General features: G+C 39.9%; 1 protein-coding gene across 8 annotated transcripts in view; it reads left to right on the top strand.

Annotated features, from left to right (window-relative positions):
• Nucleotides 1-25,477, top strand: part of grin2bb (glutamate receptor, ionotropic, N-methyl D-aspartate 2B, genome duplicate b) — a 105,680-nt gene that overhangs the window by 5,104 nt on the left and 75,099 nt on the right. For 6 of the 8 annotated variants that reach the window (XM_037099398.1, XM_037099453.1, XM_037099444.1 and 3 more), the window contains 3 exons: nucleotides 4,659-4,805; nucleotides 5,252-5,480; nucleotides 20,694-21,377. In XM_037099398.1, coding sequence (XP_036955293.1) covers nucleotides 5,472-5,480; nucleotides 20,694-21,377 — 693 coding nt within the window. In that variant the 5' untranslated portion in view covers nucleotides 4,659-4,805; nucleotides 5,252-5,471. Of the gene's footprint in view, nucleotides 1-4,658; nucleotides 4,824-5,251; nucleotides 5,481-20,693; nucleotides 21,378-25,021; nucleotides 25,181-25,477 lie in introns of those variants that run through there. The other 2 variants (XM_037099388.1, XM_037099434.1) reach the window with 2 other exon arrangements.

Raw genomic sequence — 25,477 nt, 5'->3', positions numbered from 1 at the left:
AGGTGTGTGCACTACTGACTGTGTGTGTGTGCACAATATCATGGAAATTGTATTCTGCATGAACTTTCATAGGTGCCCTCTCTGTGGAGGGTATTATTTTGTATATTTTCCACCACATTTGCTTGTTCTGTCAAACCTTTCTTCACCCTGCTGTGACTAATTGGTTGTTGATCAGGCCGGGTCTTTGATCTTTATCCGCTTTCTGTTTATTTACTATTGTACATCTAAGAATTTCACGCACTATCGCTTCTCTCAGCGGTGATTTTGAGCGAGAGAGAGATTACTTACTCAAGGACTTCTTTTATTTCATGGCAAAAACACGGCCCAAAGTTAATTTATTCTGTTGATTTGGTTAAATCTCTCTCCATCAGTCGACTCTCTCAATTAGTTCAGTGTGGTGTGCAGGTGCATGCATTCATTTCAAGTCCTCTTCCTTTCCATATTTTGCATTTTAGTGGAATGAGGTTTGTTAACCAGTACTACAGAAAAGTGAAGTCCTGTCCTTCTGGTGTGCTCCATGGGACCTTATTTCACAAATAATGTGAACAGCAGTGAATGGTTTGAATCGTGCCATGAGTCAAATATCTGTTTGAGGATTTAAAAGATAAATTTCCAAGTCAAGAAAGTCACATTTTTTCATTGATTAAGTCAAATACCGCAAAGTTTTGTGTAAAACTGCTCAGTGAATGTCTCATTCACTAACACCTACACGGCCGTCACATTGGCACTGAAAAGGTTTTTAAAAAGGTGAAAACCGTAAGTAAGTGCATGGACGTAGATGATGTACTGATATGCGATATGATATGTGATATCGCTTTACATTTGTTATTTCAACCCAAATTATAATCTTTTCCTGAACCTAACCAAATAGTTTTTGTGGCTAAACCTGCAACGTTATTAACATCTTAAAAGTCATGCTTCATTTGGAAAGTGTTATTAGACGTTGCATATTAAGTATTAGTGCTAACTTGATTATTGAGTCCTTTCTGTGCAAAGCTGACGCTAGAGGTGTAGATAGAGCATCATAGTTTGAAGCTTATTGGCTCTGACCAAGCTGCAGAATGTGATGAGTTGGGAGTGAAAACGTGTTTCATGATTCATTAATTGACAAACTTCAACTTTCTCAAGTTGAAAAATCAATTTTTAGATGAACAAACATCATATAATGTAATGTGGCACAATTCAGATATAAAACATTATCAAAAAATATTTGTCTCTTAGCATTCACTGCTGTACATATTTTCTCTGAAACAACGTCCCATGGTGGTCCACCAGTAGGGGCTTGACTTTGCCTCTTCATGCTAATGCCTTCCCCTTCCTCCTCCTCCCCCTCCTCCTCCTCCTCCTCCTCATTCTCTTCCATATCTTATTCTTTCCTGCTCGATGGATCTGCAACAGATCTCTGAAAATATATCACAGATCTAATGTGACTCCTACACCAGGTTCACTGTATCAGACTCTTCAGCATGACCTTAATGAGCATACTGTACATTATATATATGATGTACTAGGCTGTATGCATCAGTGATCCAGTGCTGTGTTAGCTTTTCTACAACCCGAAGACTTGACATAAAATTGTAATTTACCTAGCTAATCAGCCAAATAGCTAATTAATAATGACGTAATTATTCCAAGATGATGAGAATGCATCATTAGGCAGACAAGAACAAAATTAATTAATTCTTAATTGTGTACACATAAAAAATCTAATGAATAAGTAATACGTGAATCCAGTCTGTCTTGTATGTTTCTCTGCTGTCTAAATAAATAAGTCAGAAATTGACCTCAACAACACGCAATACCCAAGTGTAATGAGACATTCTGCTGTCAGTGTTAAAAAATGTCAGATTTTTTTGCAAACTTCAAACACAACTTTTTGTTGACTTTGGTGGCGTTCTCATAAATATTCTCCATTAGGCAGAGTTACAGCGTGGGCCCCTGCTTTAAAAGTCAGTCAAGTCAGTTTAAACTGTGAGCATCCTTAAACCCAAACAATCTAAATGATTTAGGACGTCTTCTAAGACAGTGGTTTGATGTTAACCCGCTGTGAGCAGAGCATACATTATTTTGAATATAAAGGCTTAAAAGGCCACACTCACCTCTTGGGTTTCAGTCTGATGAAGGGTTTATGTTCAAAAGAGGAGTCCTTAAGAATGTGGGAAGATTGTCATGATCTTTTGATGATGAGCGCTGAGCACGTTTTACATTGTGCCATTGTGTCTGTAAAGTAGCGAATGACTGATACATACTGATATTTTTCAGGGCTGATTTGGATAACGATTATTAGTAATCAAGGAGACCGATAACCGATACTTGTAACTGATTTACATTTGCGATAAAAATGAAAATCTTGGTGTCACAACATGAATAACAATGTTAAAATGTAACTAAGTACAACTGACTCAAGTATATCTATTTTCTGAAACTTTTTACTTACAGTCCACTACATTTTATATGATAACTTTAGCTATTGCTCTGCAAAGTTAAGATTGTAGGCTGTGTACATATATATATATATATATATATATATATATATATATATATATGTGTGTGTGTGTGTGTGTGTGTGTGTGTGTATGTATATATATATATATATATATATATATATATATATATATATATATATATATATATATATATATACATAGATAAAGCTTTATTTAATGGTTTGATGCCAGAGTTTATTTAAGGATATACTGTGTTATTCAGCATGAGTCAAGCTATCAGTGTCATTTTAATACTACTATGAGACTCAGAGATAATTAGACTTTGAACGAGTCAGACTCAGAGAGATGGATTTTTGTAAATAAAATTTGTTGAATGAATAATTCATTCCACTGCCAGACAGGATTACAATTCTACACATGCAGATATCCTCTGACAAATTTTCCTAAGGCTAAATTGTGTATACCTACATATCCGGCGTCCTCAAAATATACACACACAGATATATCCCTGTGAGCACATACACGTGAAAATGACAAGTCCTCGGATCTGTTAGTCTTGACTTTAAGGGTGAAATATAAGACAGCATATGCATTATTAGGGGCAGCTAATAACATTTACTTTGTTCATTGATTAATTTGTCCATTATTTTCTTGGTGAATCAATTTCAATATAAAATATCAGTAATGTAGTAAATATTTAAAAGTTTCTAAGATTTTCAATTAGAAATTTCAATTGTTTTGGCATTTTTGCTGTAAGAAAAATTAGAATAATCTATTATCACTGAGTAATTGATTAATTTTCTGTTGTTGGACACAATGTTTTCACTCCATTCGAGATTTTGACAACATTGAAGCAATTTTCACTCACCACAGAAAAGTCCTCATATTTTTAATAACATAGAACATATTGAGTTGCCTGATTGTTCTCCTTCTTTTTAGATTATGACATCCCCTGATACTGAAGCAGCTTCAGATTTAAAGTGAATCATCAGGAAAGCTGTTTTTTCACATCAGATTAAAGCAGGGGTGCAAACATTTTTATCTTTGGTGTTTTCAAAGAAATCTCATTAACACCTTAATATCTATATCAGCCTGCAATCAATAATACCATAGCATTGATAAGAATACATCAATCAAACCTGCAGTAGCTTTAAAGAATCATGTAAATGTGAGCAAATACCAGTGCCAGGGAGGGCCATATTTTGAAATTTGAAACACAAACAAATACACTAGAATGGCAATCAGTAGAGTGCATACCTCCACCAAGGCCCCACAGTCCACTTTAATCCAATCAATCCTAATTGAATATCAAATAAAACATGTCTAACTGCTTGATGATACTCAAATTATACTCACTCATAGATACGAGCCAGCTAAATAACCTGATTTTAATAAAGGAAAGTGTTTTAAAAAATACCATATTTCACATTGTTAAAGAAAGTGAGATACAATTCCTGGAACTGTCCCTTTATCTGAACCTGCAGCAAAAGTGAATGGGGTCTATTCTGGACCCATCCTCTGTAGACGTTTCTGTAATCCTGCTGACAAACCAACTTACAAACTAACAAACGGCCAAACTGACTCAGGCAAAAATGTAACCTCCTCTGTGGAGGTAATTATCTACAGAGAAACATTCGGAGTGGACGATAGGAATAAAATCTGCCATCATGGTGTGTGATGTTAAATTGCGTTATTAATAGAGTCAAATGTTGGGAAAAATCAATATTTAAACTGTTTAACGATGAAACAACCAGACAACAATGCCCATTTTGGGCAAGTCTAGCAAATTCAACAACAATCACATTAATGCATCAAAAGCCAGTCAGTCCAATAAATAAGCATTGAAACTGTTGAATTGCAACAAGTGCCCTAATGTCACCAGGATATCACGTTGGGACCCATTTAAACGCTCTGTGACCCACTTAGAGTAAGCAGCCATAGTTTAAGAAACACTGGAGTGAAGGAAGTATAAAACAAAAGTGCTGTGAGCATCCTCCATGAATAAAATCACACAGTGATATTACTAGGCAACAGCGTTCAACACATTTAGATTGCAGTGAAAGGGGGCATGTAGACACAGCGGCTTGACTGAGTTAAGCCTTGACCTCGGAGGCAATTGACTTGTGTACACAGTGGCATTCAGCCTTCACCAACAACACGACCATCCACAGCCGCACTTGGCCATCTGACTTCTCTTCTTCTTCCCTTCAGACTGAGAAAGAGAACAGCACAGAGCGGGCTGGCAAACTGATGATCATGACTGACTGAAATAAGCGAAGGCAAGGAGGTGAAAGAGAGCACAAGAAGAAGGAAGGGGAGGGAAGAAGAAGAAAAAGAAGAAGAAGAAAAAGAAGAGGAGTACGTACACACACACACGTACGCACGCACACACACACACACACACACACAGAGCGCTGCTCATCTCCTCATCTCCAAGGCAACTGCGTTCACACACTTGCAGACTTCTGGGAGGAGACCTCAGCGAGCCGTATCACCAGCATTGGATGAGAATCGGATGGAAAGAGACAGTTGAAGGAACGTCCCCCCATCACTCATCATCTTTTAGTTTCTTTTATTGAGTTCACGTTGACATTTTGAGTCAGTGAACTTTTAAATTCCACCAACGTCTCAGTCAAATGCAAACTTAAGCCAGGATAGGTCTGCTTCCCTGCAGACCTAACTTCCTCTGTCCTTTTTTTTTGTTTTTCTTAGCAATCCACTACACTCAGTCTTCATATTTGCACTAAAATAAATAATTTCATGAATGATTTAATGCTAATTATTGTAAATTTTGTACATATTAGAAACAGTTGCCCTCCCCCACGCTGATAACGCCCCATCATCGCCCACCTGCAAACCCGTCCAATCCAAGACCCTTCGCCCTGTGAGACCCACACCTGAGTCTTCTGTGCGTGACTTCATCTGTCTACCATCCCTTCATCCGAGGCTATGAGAGGAGGAGTCGAATCCCAGATCACTCCATCATGCCAGTTCTGAAGAGCAGAGTGGAGATCCGGGCTGGCAATGTTCAAGGTAGGCCAGTGATTCAAGTAATTGGTTTGTATGTGTGTGTGTGTGTGTATGCGTGTGCGTGTCTGTGAGCGTTCCCTGAAAGTTTTCGCCCTAAAAAATTCCACTCCCTGTTCACTTGCTGAGTTAAATATCAGGTGACTTTTTGCTTCAAATGTTGCTTCGCTACATTTTAACAAAAATACCTGTATTTTATACTCCTTAAATTGTCAAAACATACTTATTACTTTAGTTTTCATGTATTTGAGGGGAATAATCGTTTGATATTTTGTGGCGTTGTGACATTGAATGGGGAGAAAAGACGTGTAAGTGTCTCAAATCTGCAGAGACCCTGCAGCCTTCTGCCTGGATTCTCTTGAGTTCTTCAAGTTTTTGCTGCACTTGAGATGCGTTATTCAAAATGTCAGTTTCTGATATCCTGGGAATGAGACTTAACAATCAACTCTTACATGTTTGTGAACAGCTTGGATAAATCGATTCTACCTTTATGTGTCATATTCTTTGAATTATATTAACATGACCTGATGTCCAGTTAGCTTTGTTGGATACTTTTTACTTTTTTTTCGGGCCTGTACTTTCATCCTTTGATGAGAGTAAAGAAGTTGAATTGATACTTCTACTTTAAATATTTTTCCACACAAGTATTTATACTATTACTTGAGTACACAAGAACATGTGTACTTCGCTGTGTGCAACTATACAGTATATTTCTGACAAATGACTAATTGACTCATCACTAATCATCCCAGCTGCAGTGTATCTAAAGTAATTTCCTGCATTGAGTCACTGCTGTAATTGTTAATATGCAACAGCGGTGAGTGTTTTGTTTCCTGTATTGTCCATTAATTAAGCCACAGAAATTTCCCTCATTGTCATGATAATTTCATGTCATGTAAAATGTCAGAGGAATCGGGACTAATGGGTCGAAACACATCTACAGATGTTTCATGGTGGAGATTAGATAATGCAGCATTGTGTATTTTTTGGCGACACATCTGGTGGTTCTTGAGTTAATAGCCTTAAGGATGAGCCTCATGGTTTGTTTTGGTCAAATTAAGGAATCACTGGGCCTCTTTTGTCTTGAAATGTAGAAAGTAGGCAACAGTTCACGTGGCTGTACAATTTTGTGAAAGTGACCCAGCACATCATTTCATAATAATGTATTCTGGAAATTGTCTCTGAATTGTCTCTGAACAAAACATTAAGAGAGAAATTTTCCAAGAATCTGTATGTGGTATGTTTTTTAGTGCTTTTTCAAAGATGGTAAAAACAATAAGGATTGTCAATAAGATGACATATAAAGCTCATCTTTAAGTTTAACTTAATGTGTAAAAGCCTGCAGTAATGATGTCAGTTTGAGTGAGACCAGCAGAGGAAATAGAGGGACAAGAGGATGAAGGGAAAAAGCATTCATAGCGCAAAAGACAAATTGTCTTTTTTCGTCACACATTCTTGCTCACAGTGCTTTGTGAGGGAGCCCAGTGTTGAGATAAGGGATAACGAGGCAGTAGCTTCAATAAGCCCATCAAAACGCAGAGTTGTGCTGCTTCACAAGGGAAAACAGGTCTAGACAATAGCAACCGTGTAAAGCGAGGGGAAACTAGAGCTTATTTTATTGCTGAGCTTGTGGTCCTTTCAACAGCCGCTCACGAGTTTGACTGATAAAAGGCACATTTAAAAGTTGGAGGAGCGTGTAAAGATAATGGAATGACTTGTCAGAGAGGCTGTGTGACAAAATATACTTGGGAGGAGATAAAGCAAAAATCAGCTCAAGAGGAGAATACACTCGTGACGTTCATGAGCACAAAATGAACTTTTAGACCGGCGGAAAGTGTGTTTGAACTTTTACAGTCATTTTTTTCCGCGTGTTAACAGTTTTTTGCAACAGAAAATGTGCAAAAATCCTTCTGCGTTCTGTCTCAGCGTCTGGCTGCTGCCAATGGATTCAGTCCAGGATTTGTCTCTTGGTGGCATTGCGGATTAGATTCTTGGCTGGATTTTTGTTTCTTTTCTTTTTTTTCTTTTTTGCTTTGGGTGAGACTAGTTAATGCTCACAAATCTGAGCTTTTCCACATTTTCATCGACCGACGCAGGATCTGATGTAACTGTCTAATTATGATGTTGAAGCGTGACTTGGTGAGGTGTGTGACTTGTGGTTACATCCCTCCCTCTCACAACACAACACAGCACAGGACATCAACACAGAAACTGACCCACTCTTACTTCTCCTTACTCACATACATGTGCTGCACAGACACTGCAATCCTCATCGCAATATTTCAATCCAACTTCATCTTCCGTCTCAACAGTTGGGTACTGGCTGACACTGCATGCTTGAAATGGCTGCATGTGAACTGTGTTTCTAGGGCAGATTTCTCATCAAAACAAAAACAACGGGGAGAGAACGTGACGGAGAGTATGCAAGGGGTTAAGGCGTGGCAGACAGAAAAAGAGACAGGCGAAGATCCATGCGCAGGCGGTAAATCCAGAGGGAGCGTCACTGACAGTGGATGAAGGAGGCAGCTTTGTAGACAGATGTATCTCCGAGTGCGTAAGCAACAAGGCCTAGGAGGGGCGTGTTGTTGCGGCGTCGTGATGCCTCATGTCTTTGGAGAGTGGGTTGGGTAGAGGGGATTATGGGATCCGAGCGTCGGCTCTCTTGTCAGGCGGGCGGTGCGGTCCCTGTTTTGATCGGTGGACCGTGAACAGAGTGGCGGCAATGAAGTGTCGTGAATATATGGGCGTCGAAGATGTTGACACTCACATCAGACAGCCGGCTGAGTCAGTTTTGGATACGAGCCTCGTGTGACCAGCTTTACAAATGTTGATTGAGTCGTTGAAGGATTACAGGTGCTGAGCAGCCTGGTGTTTATTGTTTACTCAGAGCCAGAGAGAGCGAGGGAGAGAGAGAGAGACAGAGAGAGAGAGAGAGAGAGAGAGAGAGAGAGAGAGAGAGAGAGAGGGGAAGGGAGAGGGAGAGTGCAAAGTAGTTACACAATGCCTCAGAAATACCTCTGTCATCCATGCATTTTCAGATTTTCCCAAGAAATGATCCACACAGCACTATAATAAAAAGAATATATTACTGACTCAGTTTAATACAATCTCAAAGCTCAAACAGGCTTCTCAAGACTGCACGTAGCCGTAGGCGAAGGGCACGGCAGCCGTTGATGTGGCCCTTTCTTTTATACTCGTATATACCAGTTGAGAAATGCTTGTATTTTTTATTTTCATGTTTCAAACCTGCCTCCCCCTGCAAGAGCACAGATCTTCATGAAAATGTGTTAAGATTTGGTTTAATATGTTTTAAAGGAGTGTTTTGGAGAGTTAGGGAGGTGTTTCTAATATGTTGCTCATCCTGTTAATATTAATGAAGGTAGACTAAGAAGAAACAGCTGTAAACAAATCAGTACAACAGCAACACACAAGTGCAGCTTTCAAAAAGAAAAAAATAAAACATTAAAACAAAAAAAATCAAACTAAAATGAATCAGACAGCCCAAATGGGATTTAATTGAGGCGCAACTCATTTAGTTTAATATTAAACTGTTGTAAAATTTATGTTTCTCTGCTCAATCTAACTTCAGATATCCAGCTAACGTAAGCAGCTTCACAACTCTGTTGTCAAATCCAGAATGCTTTTTCACACACACACACATTTTTTTTTTGTCATAACTCAAATGAAATAAAAGTTCTTAGACTCCCTCTTGCTGCACAAAACACTGAACATATATAGTTTTTTGTTTTTTTGTTTTTTTACAAATATTCATGAATAGATATATCTTTTGATTTTTTGGGTCAGGATGTATGTTAACAGAAGCAACAATCTGGTTATAATTCTCTGGTCAGCTCCTTCGCATCAAAGGAAAAAATAAAAAGCAAGCAACTAATTACTCATGAGAATGATTGGCAGATTGCTCTCAGTTTTCTCCATTTGGTGTTTAAAAATGAGAGCAATAATAGCCTTGTTTACTGAAGGCAACAGGACATGCAGTGTTTCAGGTGGACAGTGCATTTTTCAGATTTTAATGTTAATTTTCCTGCGGACAGACGGTATCTAACAAATTAGATTTTTACATACCAACCTGTTTTTCTTAGAGACAGAAACTCGAGCTGCCTCCTCTACCTCTCCTCCTCTATACCAAGTCATGTGTGACTGTGAGAGAAGGAGGGAGTGCTAAGAATAGAGAAAAGGGGGCCCAACACTGTGATGCCGCCTCTACCCAAGTTGCTCAGCTTCGTGGTGTGCCGTTCTGTTACTGAAGTGAGCAGGCTCTCAACCAGCTTTACTGATATCTGTTTGTGCAGGCTTTGCTTACACTGAACACAGTACAAACTGTATCACTATTTAAGTCCTTTCAATTTTCTTTGCAATCTCAGATGCAGGAATGGATTTTCAGATCTGTCTTTCACTCGGCGTATGTTCTCTAATAACATGATCATAATGTCTGGGCTGGCACATGCAGGCATTTCGTCAGAAACTGTCACTTTTTATGTCATGCCAGAGGGAGGCTTTTTGAAGCTCATCCACTGACAGTCAGGGAAGAGAGTCACGTTTATTCATATGGTTTTGTTTTTCTGTGGGGGATAGAACAGAGGGCTGAGAAAAGTTCAAAGTGCAGAGATGAGAGGAGCTGATGGAGGGTTTGATAGTTGAACGAGATTGAGTGATATTTGATGATAGTGTTCTCAAAAAGTGCCCAAGAAACAGACATCAGGACGCACAATAAATCACACTACGCAGATGGCTTTGCTAAGAGGGGATGATAAGATGATAATTACGTTTTCAAAGAGGGAGAGAGGAATGATTAAAGAAAGATGAGGAGCACACATATATGATTGAATCAGGAAGAGAAATGGGTCTCATCAACAGTTTGTGTCTCATGTGAACATTTATAATACCTGTTGCAAGTAAGGAAAATAAATATTGTCTTCATTTCCATCTTTCACAGTTATAAAAGCAATCAAAAATCAGATTCTTTCTTAACTGCTTGCTCTCTTGTCTTGATATTTCACAACTTTTTAGCAGTGCTGTTAGCAGGTGATAGCTATTTGACACCTCCAGTGGCTGTGTTTGTTAACCTGCTCCAGGTGTAAATGAATCTGTCACCATTTGACCCTCTGTAGGGGGAGCCTGTCAATTCATTATCCGTGACACAACTCTGCAGAGGTGAGGAGGAAATTGCCCCTCCACATACAGACTGAAACATGAAGGATCAACACAAGCTCAGTATGGAAGACCTGCAGTTGTCGGATGTCTATTTATTTTTTTTTCTATTTTTTTTTCTATATTTAACAGGTGATCAGTGACACAGTTGCGAGGCTGAAAGGTAGAGCAAACTGCTCAGGGGGTAAATTGGAAGGTGACGCAAGTGGGAATAGGACATGTGTCTGGGGCTCTGTGGCCACATTTAGGCCTAAGTGGAAGGGAGTGTGTTGGCTTATATTACTCAGATTTATTTGTGTTGGATAAGGCCTGTATGATTAGAGCTTGAAGTGAATGTTCCAGGTTCATGTTGGATGAAGAGCTTTTGATGATCATTTTTCAAGCAAACATGCCCATTGTTAGTTCCAGTGTCTTTATTTTGATCTTTGTTAATTGCATACCTGTGGGTTTTATAAACCCTTAGTTGGACAAAACCATAAATTTGAAGATGTCACACAAGCTTTGGAGGATTATGAAATACGATTTCTGACATTTTCGACTGTAATCATTTGAAATTGAGAACATAAACTCCAGATCAATCTGTAATGAAATGATGTTGCAGCCTTTGTCAGATGCATATTGATTTGTCAATTCATGTTAAATGTTTTATGCGAAGAATGCATGCATCCTTTAAGCTGCTTGAATAAAAGTGTTGGCATCCCGTCTGAAGTGGGTGAGTAAGCTCAACTGTGTGGGTTTAAAAAGAAATAACATTATTTCAAATTAAGGGCTACCAAACTTTGATTGCGAGAGCCAGTTCATGGACCCAAATTATTAGATTTTAAAACAAGTCACCATATACTTCAGTTGCTCAGGATAAGATAGATAGATAGCTAGATAGATACTTTATTCATCCTGGAGGAAATTCAAGCAATGATCAATGCTGCATATTTTGTGTGAACTTATTATTTAAGTGTCTTTGCACACCCATTTAAACTGGGCCCAGAGGGGTTGACTGACGTGTCATTAGATTATTTAGACCAAATCTAAGACATGTCAAAAGGGTGTTTTTTTATATATATTTATTATCAGTATATAACTGTCTAGATATATTATTTGCATTACACTTAAATAAATTAAGAGTTTGACACAGCACTGGTACAGAGAGTTTGCTTGCGGGCAGTGTAGCTACAGGTTCAGGCAGAGGTGGAAGGATGCTGCGTGTGGGAATACAGAGGTCTTGGGCCGGTGTGAGGCCTCAGGTAATTAGAGGAATTATAAAACAGACAAAGTGAATTGTGGTAGTCAAGTAGTCTCTTGAGTCTTTGGCGCCATAGGCTTGCTATTGAAACCTCAAGAGAGCTGTAGCTGTTGAATGCTCAAATTTTGCCACCGGTAAAGTAGTAAATACCAAACTGACTTGGAATGTGGACAGAATACTCAGCATTATGTTGCAGCTTTTCAGAAGGACGTGTAAAAGAAAACCAAAGAAAATACATTCTGGGCTGAGGCTGAAAAAAAGGTCTATAAACTGCGCTGCTTCAGATAAAAAGAGGCAACATATTGCATCAGACTGAGTTATTATACCCTTTAGAAAAGAAAAAAAAGGCTGGAATTCAATAGTATCTGGCGCAGCCTCTTGTGACATATTGTACATATTTCAGTGACATGGCATAGCTCTACATGTTCGGTGGAGCTTTGAAGCAGTGGTGGCCCTGAGCCTCTGAGGCTGTAAAAGACCCTTGTATTGCTGCAGAGAGGGAGCCGTCACTTTGCTGCTGAATTAAGTCCAGAGCAGGAGATATAACCTCAGTGGAATAAATGGCTTCAATGAGGTAATGAAGACTGCAGGGAATAGATGGATAGATGAACATTGTGTTTTCTTCATCCCTGTGCCTCTGAGTGTGTGTATTTTGTTGTGTATATATGTGTGCCTATGTATCGTGCTGGTGTGGTCGGGTCTACGTGTCTGCATTAGCGGTTTTATGTGTTTGTGTGTGTGCTCTGTCTCTATCAGTTTATTTGCCTCTGATAAAGACACCATATAATGTTATTTAGAGAGCTGAAGGAGCCTCAGTATGACAGTAGAGCTCCGAAGTGCATCTCATTATAAGTGCAATTAGCAGAGAGAGGATTCTTGACCAGACTGAAGCACACTTAATGAAACACCCAAGACCCTCTTCAATACACTAGTGATTTTTTTCAGCAATTCTGCTCCTTCAAGATGGTTGTGAGGTGACACATTATTCAATAAAGAACATTGTATCAGAAGATTACTCTAACAGTCCAATTATACTACACTACATGCACACTGTTGGTCGCTCTCCCTTTGTGTTTTAATACAGTATTTTTTTTTCATCTGCCTACATTGCTTTGTTAATAAATCTACAACAGTGTCTCCATCTTTCTCTTTTTCTCGCATCCCACTCACTGTTACTAAATAAAATATCTTTAAAGCATCCAAAAGATTCAGCATGTTTTCAAGTCTTGTGATATTCTATATTTTTCTCACTGTCAACAAATCTGATGAAAAAAACAAAACCAACACTGAATTGCTCCAAGTATTGTCTGTCTCGCCAAAGCCTGATATAGTTTATTCTTCTGCGCCATAAATGTCCATTTTGTTAAAAAAACAAAAAAAAAAACATTGCCACACTGTTGCAGTGGGTGACATGTTCCTCCACTGTAGTTTATTTCTAGTCATTCTCAAAAAAACCCATCCTACTACCGTAAATACATACCGGGCCAAATGCGTATTAATCCACAGCTGAAAATAGTCCCAGTTAAACACTTTATATGAGACTGTTTGCTAAAAACTTTAGTGTCCATCTGTTTGGGAAATTATGGAGCGCTTACGTATGAGCTATTTTTAAGTTGTTCAGTGGGAACAAAAATGGGCTCGGTGCTGAGAGCCACGGACAGGGTAGAGAAGATGGAAAGTACGAAGCAACGAACTAATGGTACACAGGGGCGTTTTTGGATGCTAGGGCTCATGCTGCTTCCCAGCTTTGCACACTTGACTAAGACTGCGGTCAGACTTATGTGAATGCAGGCGGATGGAAATCTGCTGCTAGGGCTGATTATGGGCAGCGCAGGATGTGAGGTAGATGGAACTTAGTTCGCTGGTTTGTATTCCGTTTGTTGGGTCAAGCACTCACATGTCTTTACTATTGGCTGTGACTGGAGTTTTGCCAGTCAAGGTTCAGTAAGGTTGAACTCCACTTGAAGTTGAGATTTGCTTCACAACTGGACAGGAGGCGAATGTCGACGTCACGTATATTTTACTAAGACAGGCCCACACAAACACATACTGACTGCGCCTGATTGGATGAACGGTAGTTGTAGGCTACAGCTTTGGGAATGCTTTTGGAATCCTTCTCTTAAAAAATAGGAAAATAGTACACTGAAGTATGTGTCTGAAGACATTTTAGCAGTTGCTAAATCTGTCTTCATTTTAACTTCACAATGGTTATCATTTACAGATTATAAATCCCAGAGGCAGTGAGTCGGCCCCAATTTGCATAAAGTAGCCTAAACCTCAACTTTATGCAAATGAGGAGCGGGCACCACAACACAACCGTCTCTCGTAAAGCAATGTGATTCTACCAGAAAGTTTTGCACGGCTGCTTACATAGGAACGATGGATCCTGTAGTCACATGTCATAAGGCCTTGAATAAAAGCTCCATGATAAAGTAGCAACACAGCTGGGTGACACTGTCACTGTCACTCAAATCTGTAATACCTGTGAAATTTTCCCAATTTATCTTATATCTTACTATTAGTACAGAGTCATTTAGTTTTTTTGTCAAGTGTGAGTTTTAGTTGAAACACATATTGCTGCACATTTTGTTGTTTTAAAATAGGACTGTTTTGGAAAAAAATACATCATAAAATAGAAAAATCAAACATCCTTGCTTTTATGTTTCATTATTAAAGTTCTTGTAGCCACATTTTCTTGTTTCTAGACTGTGGTAGTGTAGTGGAGAGTTTTGTAGCAAAAAATCAGCTCATAGTGACAATGAGTGAATTGAATAATTACAGAGGATGTAAATAGACCTTGTGTTGGCTTCCATCACCCCTTCAGAAGAGTCATTATAGCTGCATGATGTCTTGATTACCTGACTGAACACAAAAATGTCACACAGCTCTGACTGACAGATCACAGTGAACGTTGTTCACCAAAAACAGTACCAGTAGTTTCGGTGAAGGTGATTCAAAGCTTTGTTTTTTCTTCAGACTGTCTGCTCACCAGCAATATGTTCATATTATTTATTAAAGTAGATGATGGGACACACATATTCGCTAGATTCTATTATAGTCTACAGTTGTACTTCAAAAGTGAGGAAAAAAGGTTATTAGACTATATTTCTGGCCAGACTAAATCCCTTATTTTGTCACCTTTCTGCTCCTTTAAAACACACAAATACCCACAATGCATTTATCAAAAGAAACATGTTAGGTAGATGTGTAAGACAACCACTCTGTAGTTAACACCCAATTTTTGAATTATTGATGAAATACTGTAGATGTGACAGCAAACAGAGGTGTCAAACATTGTTACTTGCTGTGGCGTCTCTTCAGGGGATATCTCGATCTTTAAATTAAAATATTCACTCAAAGATTTTTCTCTTTTAAGGTTGTAAGATCACATTGTGCACATATAGTGTAGTAATATTAAAATGCCTTTTATAGTTTGTTATAGCACACTGTTGTTTATTATAAGTCATTATTTATAACTCATGTCTGATGCAGCATGTGCTTTAGTGGAGATGACAAAAGTACCACTCTTACCTGTAACTGACCACCCACTGAATGTAAATGGGCTTCCTAATAGATATGCCTGTCAGCTTATGTTATCCCCAATGCCTTTCAAGTGCTATACAGTGCAGCCCACCACATCCAGTCTCCAGGGATATAGTGGAGCTTGATAACGATGGCCTACGTGTGTTTTAAATAGCGTGGCAGATTCAGTTTGAATGTCTCCTGCTTCTGCAGTATACACACTATAGTCTGTAATTCTCAGCAATATGCAGGAAACACATCTGACCATTAAAGTCTGAACATATTAATTACTGTGACATTGGCTGATGAGCTGATTGAGGCTCACGCTTCATTGGCTTGATTGATCATATGGAATCTTTGTTGGCAGATTGGGATTCCATGAGTGCGAGTGTGTGCAGCTATGCGTCTCAAGCAGCTTCGGTTATTCTATTGGTGGCTTGTGCCATTTGACAGAGTGCTCTGATCAATGCTCTTTGTAAATGTTAAGTGTGCCTCCGTCTTATCGGCATGATCCAGCTCAGCCTGGAGCCGCCTGCTGTGCGCACATGAACCTGATGGTGTATGTGTGTGTGGGTATGTAAGGACACACATGTGTTTCATGTTGGAAAAACAGAAGCCATATTTGCCATCAGGAGGGCTCAGGTGTCGTCTGACCCAAACACTGTTTGACCCACACAGCATACGTTCACACCATTTGCACAGGCAGCTCAGTGCTCATGCATGTGCATCTCCATCTCGGCACTTTATCACAGGTTAGTCACGTCTGCAGTAAATTACTGGATGCAAGCAATGCACACATGTGGGTGTTTTGTGTAGCCGTTCATCGCCACTTATGCCTTTTTCCCTGTGCTGCTTATGCCATTGTAATTGCGGTGTAAGTGCTGTAATGGGCACATGAGGTCACATAAAATCATGTGTCAACTTCGTTGACGCAGTGTTTGATGATTTACTTGTCTATTATGCTGCGAGTATATGATCCACTCGTGACACCCTCCATTTAATTGTTATTAATTGGGGGCAGTTAATGACAGTAGAGATGTTGTATGGAGGTCTGATTGGTCCAAATGTCACAGCAGCTTCTGCTCAGTGTGTTTGTTGGCTGGATGCTTCTTCCATCATGTTATTTCTGTTTATTTGCCTGTAGCCCTTTTGGAGATTCATTTTTAATGCGAGGTACACTAAAAGGCAGAGCACTGGATCATTTCTCTCTGCAGTAGTGCATTAACTTAACCTCATATGTGTCTATGTGGGTGTGCGTGTTCACGTTCTTGTGTGAAGGCAACGTGCTATTTATTTTATGTTACAAGTGTTTTATTTTTGTCAGTGCGAGTTGGGCACAGCAATATGTGGCAGCTCAGATAAAAGTAAATTGTGTATTATTAGGAGACGGCACGCGCTGCATGTGGCGCACTGCATGAATTAGTGTGCGTATGCGAGTTGTATGTATCTTCCTGTCCATCAGGGTGTTACGTGGAGGCCTATTTGAATTGTTACTATGGAAACGGTGCACTGCTGTTATACAGAAAGGCATATCCGAATGGGTCTCTGTGTCTCTCTGTGCTCCCTCGTTTACTGTCACACTTCTTGTATAAATTTGGAAGATTCTTTTCCAATAGTTTCCCTCTGGCGGCTCCTCTCAGTACATTTATCAGCCCTTTTGCAGAATCTCCATCCTTTTATTTTTTCCTCGTTGACTGAAACCATCGCTTTCCTTGTTTTTGTTTTTCAGTTTTTCTAACCTCCTCCCCACCCTTGACTCTTCTTCCATCATCCTGTGCTAATCATGTCCTCTTTTCATCTTTCTCTCAGCTGTGTTGCCCTTCAACACCTCCCTCCCTCCCTCACTCACTCTCCCTCCCTCCCTCTCTCTTCTGGCTTTCTTATTGCTGTTCCTTCCTCCACCTCCATCTCTTTTGTGTATGTCTCTATTTATTCTCTCCCTCGCCCCACTCTTCTCTCTCCTCTTCTCTTCTCTTTGCTGCCTTCCTCCCACTCGTTTCCTCCTCCTCCTCTCTCTCTCTCTCTCTCTCTCTCTCTCTCTCTCTCTCTCTCTCTCTCTCTTTCTCTCTCTTTCTATCGGCTCCAATGTGGCTCCCCCGAGGAGAATTCAGCTCGTTTACAATTAGCATGTGCACCTGCAATTAAGCCTGACAAACCTCTGGTAATTAGACCTTTTAGACAAACTGTTTTTTTTATGTGAGGATCACATTTCCTCCTCTTCTGATTCCCCACACTGTCCGGCCTCTCCTCTTTGTGCTCGCCCTATTTCACAGATTACTCCTATCGCTGCTCTCTACCTCTGTCAGATTTTGGTCCTCCTCACAACTTCTCTCTCTCTCTTTTCTTTTCTGTGGACTTCTTGTTTTTGGTGCTGACTGGATCGGCTCCACAGCACACGGGGTGCTTGATAAATAAAACACTAGAGAAGGTGTTGTGTGAGCGAACAAGCAGAGTCTTTTACTCTTGCCCTTCATTTATCCCTCTCTAAAGTGCTCCTCTGTGCTTAATTTAGAATGTGAGCATGAACATATACTCATTAAGATTCCTCGTCTTTATCTATGCAGAAAATAAGCCCAAATTTGCTCTCTCCATACTCATGTATGTGCGTGCATGCGCTCAAACACACACCACAATTTTCACATCAGGCTATGACTAATTGTGTTTCTCCGAGCCTGTCACCTCCCTCTGCTTACATCTTTCACTCCGCCTCTCTCGTTCTCTCTCACTTTCTTTCTCCTCTCTCCCCCACCTCCATCATTTCTTCTCTATAGTCTACTCCACTGCTCTTTGTATGGCTACTAATAGAAGAGCAGTAAATAACAGCAATAATAGTAAATAATAGGTCTGCAGTTGACTTCAAAGAGCAGTGAAGGGATCTCAGAGGGTTTGAGGGAGCAACAGAAAGAAAACAGGTTTGGAGGGGTAAAGGAGAGAGAAAAAGAAATGAAAGCAGTGTGGGAGAGATGGAGAGAAAGGGGAGAGACAGAGAGACAAGAGAAAAAAAGGAGAGAGAGAGAAAGAGAGAGAGAGGGAGAGAGAGAGAGACTCCATCGAGCCCAGTCTGAGTGTCTAATGGTCACTTAGCCTAGCAGCTAGTCTGTGAAGCTGTAAGGCTGTCAGTCTGTCAAAATGCACCCTGTGCTGTCCTGACTCTCTCAAAACAGACAGACACACTCACACTCACGCACACGCGCTCGCGCGCACACACACACACACACACACACACACACACACAGACACAGCTCACTCTCTCTCTGCCGCTCTGTCTTTGATGTGTGCCACAGGGTTCCTCCTAGGAAGTCGCAGCGTAGTATAATGGATGTGGCGTTGTCACTTGATGCTCTATGAGAGCTTACAGGCGTCTCAGTGTGTGGTTGGATACGCAGCTATGTGGGTCACTTACTTTGGCAATTAAGGGGTTGAGTCACCCGTACTTTTGTAATATCCTGACCAATAGCGGAGTTTTGCAGTTTCTCTTATTAGCACTATCTATAACCTTGAGCCAGCAGAGATGATGCAATCACAAAATATTCTTCAGTTCGTTATATGTGCTCCACCCAGTGTGGATCCATCAGATGAGAAGAAATAAGGAAGACTGAAAAAGAAACGATAGAAAAAATACATGAATATGCACATGAACTTATGTTAAGAAATATAACCTTGATTATCAATTTAGTGACTGATTCAACATAGTTCAACCCTTTCATTTAGGCTTATTAATTAGCACTCTTCTGATTTCCAATATCTGAAATGCCTCTGATACTGACTCAAATGCTGGATTTGGTATCAGCAATACCACAGAAATGGGTCACCACTACTTCCCAGCAGTGTACCAAATACCTGTACACAAGTATCAAGTATGCATAAACAGCAAACAACTTGTGTTTGATAACATCCTAAGGAGGTTACTAGTATACAGTTTTTAAAAAAATATTTTTAAAAAATGATTTTAATGCAATGGTATCAGATCTCTATGCAATATCGGCAAGAATGCACAGAGAAAGATCATATGCCGAAGCTGTCCGACTGGCAGCTCAATCCATAGGCGCTTGGCTTGGGGACTTGAGGTTTGCTGGTTCAAGAGCCATTCAGATCAGTCTATACAGATCGTGCACTGGGGACTTGAGAGGTGCCAGTTCACCGCCTGAGTACTGCTCTGGTTCAGTTGAACAAGCCAGTCGAATCCCTAACTGCTCCTGGCACCTCATAGGGGACAGTCTTCTCAACCTCGTCTCATTTATGCATGTGTTCAGGTCCCGTTTCTGCTTATGTTTGTTTTTTGGGCCTCTGTATGTAAAAGAAAGTGAAAAGTGAAAAGACCGAGTGAAAAGACTAAATTTCTCTGTCAAGGTAATAATAAAGTTAATCTCCTTCATCTTCTTCTAAACTAAGCGCTGTAGGCTACTTGGTACATTTTGAATAATTGGAAAGGTAGCAGATGTTTTGTTTTTTATTATGCACATATGCACTTGAAGCACTTTATCTAGTGAATCATTGGTGTTCCTGCTAATCCCCCGACAGGTGCCAGTGTGTGCATTTTTTTATGGCTAAAATTGTATTTTACGTAACCGTCGACACTCTTGTAAAGTATGTTATGAGTGTGTGGTTTCTTATCTCTGTTTGGATTCCAATCCATCATGTTGATTTGACAACACAGTATTGATTCTTGAATCTTGAATATGTAGCATATGTATTTTTAATACGAAGGTTACCATGTGGTGTGTGCTATTTGACAGTTGCAGATGTATTTTTGCTGTCACTCAAACAAAAATACTCAAACGATGCTCATCTCTCTTGCAGCAACAGCATTTGTCTCAACATTTTTCCAAATATTTTTTCAAATGACCTGAAAAGTTCATTGATGTGCTCCATCTGTTATACGTTATTTTCTAAACATTTTTTGACCAAATGTCTCAATTTAGATGAAACTGATGAGCATCTAACTTGCTGGGGAGGTGTGAAACACAGCCTTATATTCTAATGTTTGCACTGGATTTGTGAGGCAGATGAAATTGGCCCAGCAAAATGGTTGGTTTTTTTTTTACCATAAAATGTCACATTCTAAATCATTTTGATGGTTTTCAACACATAACATTGTTAATGACCTAATGAGTTTAGTTTGTAATTAGCACCTACATTATGTCTGACAAAATGCCAATTTCTACATAATGTTGTTTTAATATTTCTATGTTTTTTCACCTTTGGTCAAATCTGATGTGTGGAGTTTGGATGGATAGAGTTTTCTACATAATTTTCCTATGTCTTTCCTTCCCTCTCCTTCCCTCCAGGGACGGCATTTACACTCCTCCACAATGCTTGTCAGCCTCCACCCTTCTCCCTCCCGTCTTCAGGACAAGCGCTTCGTCTTCCCCTCATCCTCCCCCCATCATCCTCCTCCTCATCCTCCTCCGGATCAGCCCTCTCATCATCCTTATTCTCAGCCTCGGCTGACCCTTCCTCTCCTCTCCTTGTCCTTCTCACTGCTCCTTGTCTCCGTACTCCTCTTGCCCGTCTGCGAGTCTCGCAGGGGTGGAGGTCCAGGTACAGGGCCTGGAGGTGCCCAAGGGGGACAAGGTGGCCAAAGGGGAGGCGGCAACCAGAGGGGTGTCGTCATCCCTCCTCCCCCAATCAGTCCCAAACTTATCAACTCACTCAGTATTGCTGTCATCCTGGTGGGCAACTCTAGTGAAGTAACCCTGGGGGTTGGACTTGAGAAAGAGGACTTCCTCCACATCCCTTACCCTCCAAAAGTTGAGGTGGTCACGATGAATGAGACCGACCCTAAGAGCATCATCAATCGGATCTGCGCACAAATGACGAGGAACTCTCTGCAAAACTCCCTGCAAGGCGTAGTGTTCGGTGACGACACGGACCAAGAGGCCATCGCTCAGATCCTGGACTTTATCTCTGCCCAGACACATCTCCCTATCCTCGGCATCAGGGGAGGCTCCTCCATGGTCATGGCTGCCAAGGTAGGAAAGGTTTTTTTGTTGGCGCCTTTTTTTTGCATTGAATTGTGAAGTGTACATAAATTATTTGAGCACACTGCGCAATCATCAGGACCAAATATTGAGTTAAGAGTAGAAGTAACAAACTGCTTTTTTTGATTTGTCACTTCTTTATCCAGCAGTGATCATAATAATCTGTCATGGATGTGATTTTAAAGATTATCTTAAAATACATAGCACCTAGGCAGTACTCTGGATTAGATTTAACAGCTACCTTCAAGAACCTGCAAAATCACGTTAACTGCAACAGTTTCAATCAAGATACACAAAATACATTTCTGAATTTATTTCCAAGATAATCAGCTTGTTCTTTTGGGTGACAAATCCATAAAAGTCATAAATGAGCTATTTAGGATGAGGAGATGGAGAGAAAAATTAGAGTTTCCCCTCACATTTTTAAAAGATGCATCAGCCCTGCACCACTCAGCGCTGCTTCTCATTCTAACCAAGCCTCTGTGCTGATTGATTTTCCTGTTAATTGACCTCCTCCGTGAGCCTGACGTCATATCGGAGCTCCTGACAGCGAGTCGACTCAACTTTAAAAAGACTCCCAGCGTGAGACAATGCAATACAAAGCAGCGATCTCTGTGGGATCAGGATACAAGAGAGTTGGCATAAAAACCAGGCTGCACGAGCAGAATTTATGATCCAGAAATAGGAACAATAGCTTTGAAATGTATCCTTAAATAATGTTGTGTTAATAGGCTTAGCAGTGTTTGAGTCTCTCACAGAAGAACAACAGAATCCATATGATGCTGAGGTTGCCTTTTTGATGCAGTCACGCTATGGGACATGTAATTGAGATTCTCTGCAGATGTCTTTTTGGTTTGGTTACATGAATTGGTAGTATTCTTAGTTTTCAAGAAGTATTTTGTTTAGTTTAAGGACAAAGTTCAAGATATAATTGAGTTTGGAAGTTATTTTTTGACCTCGGAAATAGCAATTTGGTAAATGTAATCTTAACTTGTTTCAGTTAATTCCGTGGTTAATTAGTTATACTTGGTTCTCATCAGTGGATGGAATTCTAACACTTAGGGTAGTAGGTGGGGGTTGGTATGTACCTTGGTTTTGGGCTCATGGTTCAGTGCAAGTTCGAAAATAGAAGATAGTTACAGACTATATTTTTATGCAGGGCGTATGAGAACAATTGTAAATGTGACGTATGTAAAAGCCAGTTGCTTTGGTAATGCCTTGCTGCTTATACATTGAGAGTAGAGCTTTATAACTTTATAACAGTGGGGAGTAGCTGTTGGACTATTTTTTTGCTTGCTCCGGTGACTGACACATCTGGATAATGCTGTTTAATTTTCGGTAGATTTTTCCCGTCATGTGCAACTGTCGAACAACGCCAACACATTGTCCTCGTCAGATCCACCACTAATTCTCTGAAACTTTCCCACACAGCTGATTTGAAAGCAGTGGGTTGGTCCTCTTGTTCCATTGCCTCACTTGATCTTGTTGTAGTGTATAGTCAGTCACAGATTGGGGAGCGTGGATCAGAACAATATTCTCGCACATTGACATGGGCTCTGTCTATAGTTTGAAAGTCAGACATATTGACTGCTTGCACCGAACCGTGACGTCCTTACTGTGACTGTTTAGGATGAAGACACGTACCATTACACCACTGTAATAAGTGAACAGTAACACATGATTTGTAGAATTACCTTGAGCAAAGAGTTGTTTCAAACCTTTCCCCCGATTTTGAACACATACCATGTTGTGCTAAGGCTGGTGAAGAGTTAAAAAGTGATAATTAACAGTTAAGAGTCTTTTATGCACTCCGATGTCTTAATCTCCGCACCAAAGCTCACACAGATCACAGCAATTTGAAAAACTGGAAGAAGTCACCCAGATTCAGAACTTCGTTGTCTGTCACATAAATTGTCTTCAGCTCATAATTCAATTAAAATATCACACTGTGAAAAGGAATTGGAAACAAACTGAATAAATATTGCAGTGCAAGAAGCAAAGTGCACAAAATGTGAAAAAAAAATCCTAGAGAAATCCCAATTGGCAGAATAAATGCTGTCAACCAGTGATGTTTTAAAACTCCTTTATGTTGCATTCCTTCCATTACTTTGGGTACAGTATATAATGTTAGGTTGTGACAGTGCTGTGCTTGTGTTCTGGTAAAGCTCTGGCAGGAAAAGTCTTGGTAATGGTTAGGAAAAGATTATGATTTGGATATAATACGTTCTTTGGTCACCTCAAACAAAGCTTGGAATTGTTCCGGGTTCTCCCTAAAATATTCACTAGTGTCATGCTTGTCCCTTGTCAACAATTTCCAGTGGTTTACAATCAAACTGCTGTCATGGGTTTGTCAACCAGCTCTTCCAACATCTCCTCCAACTCCTGATATGAAAGCTCTTAAACACGCGATGTGAACGTGATATCACATATATTGTAGAAATATAAATATGGGAGCCTAAGTAAGATATGTACAAATGTTGAACTGCCAACATTTTATTCTGGTGACTGGGCTGAAAAAATCAAGTTGACCTACTGGCTTCTAACAAGAATAACCTACGTTATCACAGTACCACATCCTTGGTGTGTGTAAATAAAACAGTCCATGTAGGAGCTTGCATTATATTGGTCAGTGTTGGTTTTGCTTTATCCAGCCTCCACGGTACATTTTGAGGAAAGAAATTTGTGTTGTCATCAGACATTTATTATTGTATGAAAGCCTACTGAATGCCCTAATTAAAAGTGTTTTTTATCTCTGAAAAATAGAAGTGATTCTGTGGATAATAGGCATCTTTTTAGAACCTAAAAATTAGACTGATAATAATCTGGAAATCACGTCTTACTTACTTTTCTTGTTGTTTCCCAGAATATTTAAATCAAGGCTATCGCTTAACTGAAAGAGAAGATTAAACAAAAGCTCTACTTTAAAGAGAAATGCGTTACTGTTCACTCAGCGTCCTATGATCTTTAGGGTGTTTGTGCTGTTCAGAAACACTTGTAAAGCCTTTTCTTATTCTCTTCAATAAAAGACTGTTCCATATAAAAGTCAAATAGTTAAAAAAGTATTAGATGAAGGTAGAGACGATGGAAGAAGAGAGGAGAAGAACAATGGAGTGAAAAGAATAAGTTAGAGAGAGAGAGAGAGAGAGAGAGAGGGTGAAGGTTATGAAATAACACAACTTGTGTGGGTGTGAAGGAGGAAGAGGATTTTGCTCAGCATATAATTACCACATTTCACAGCTGACAGAGAGACAGAGGGCACAAACTGAGAGTGACAACGGGGAAAGCGAAGATAAGAGTGTAGCAGACATACAAACACACTGCTGAGGGAATACTGCACATAAGAGCAGAGATGGAAGGAGGGGGACGCTACACCTGTGTTACACATCATTTGATGTTTAACAGAGTTTTTTGAGGAAATCTCAGTATTTCCCCCTCACTCTAAGTGATTACTCTTCACTTGGCTCGTTCTCCTCAGACCTTTATTCTTCCTCTGTTACGCATGTTCTTTGTCACACGCAGAGCAGAGGGGTTGAATTTGGTGGACACAGTTGGCATGGCAACCACTTGCCTATATATTTCTCTCTACATATTGTATTAAAGCAGGTACAGGGGGTGAGAGAAAAGACACGATAATTTCTGAGGCAGAAGCAGCACCAGATGCGAGCAGGGATGATACCCAAGTCATTGAGGTTGAGGAGAAGAGATGAGTGAATAGATTAATGCCTAAAAACAGAGGTGGAGACACAAGGTGGATGAAAGAAAGGGACATGAGACTGCAATGGACGAATGGAGAGGTAAATTTAAATTCACTTTTGTGAAGTGGTGATTTTTAGTCAACCCATTCGCCAGAATAAATCTTTCAAATGCACATTACTGCTAACAAGCATAAAGTATGTTGAAACTGTATTTGTTTTATTTTCATGGTCCAGAATTATATTTATTTAGTTTCAGTTTTCAGTTTTACGTTTGCTTATGAGACAAACCTAAGATTACAAGTTCTCGATCCTGGTGAAATCTGTTAAGCGCTGGAATACCTCTGACCAGAACCTTTGAAGTAGATGGGACAAAACAAAAGTTTGTGATCTCAAGAA

The sequence above is a fragment of the Acanthopagrus latus genome, chromosome 1 (genome assembly GCF_904848185.1).
Source record: "Acanthopagrus latus isolate v.2019 chromosome 1, fAcaLat1.1, whole genome shotgun sequence".
NCBI classification, from domain to species: domain Eukaryota; kingdom Metazoa; phylum Chordata; class Actinopteri; order Spariformes; family Sparidae; genus Acanthopagrus; species Acanthopagrus latus.
Note: the sequence above shows the minus strand (reverse complement) of the source record. Positions and strands in the feature narration are given on the sequence as shown.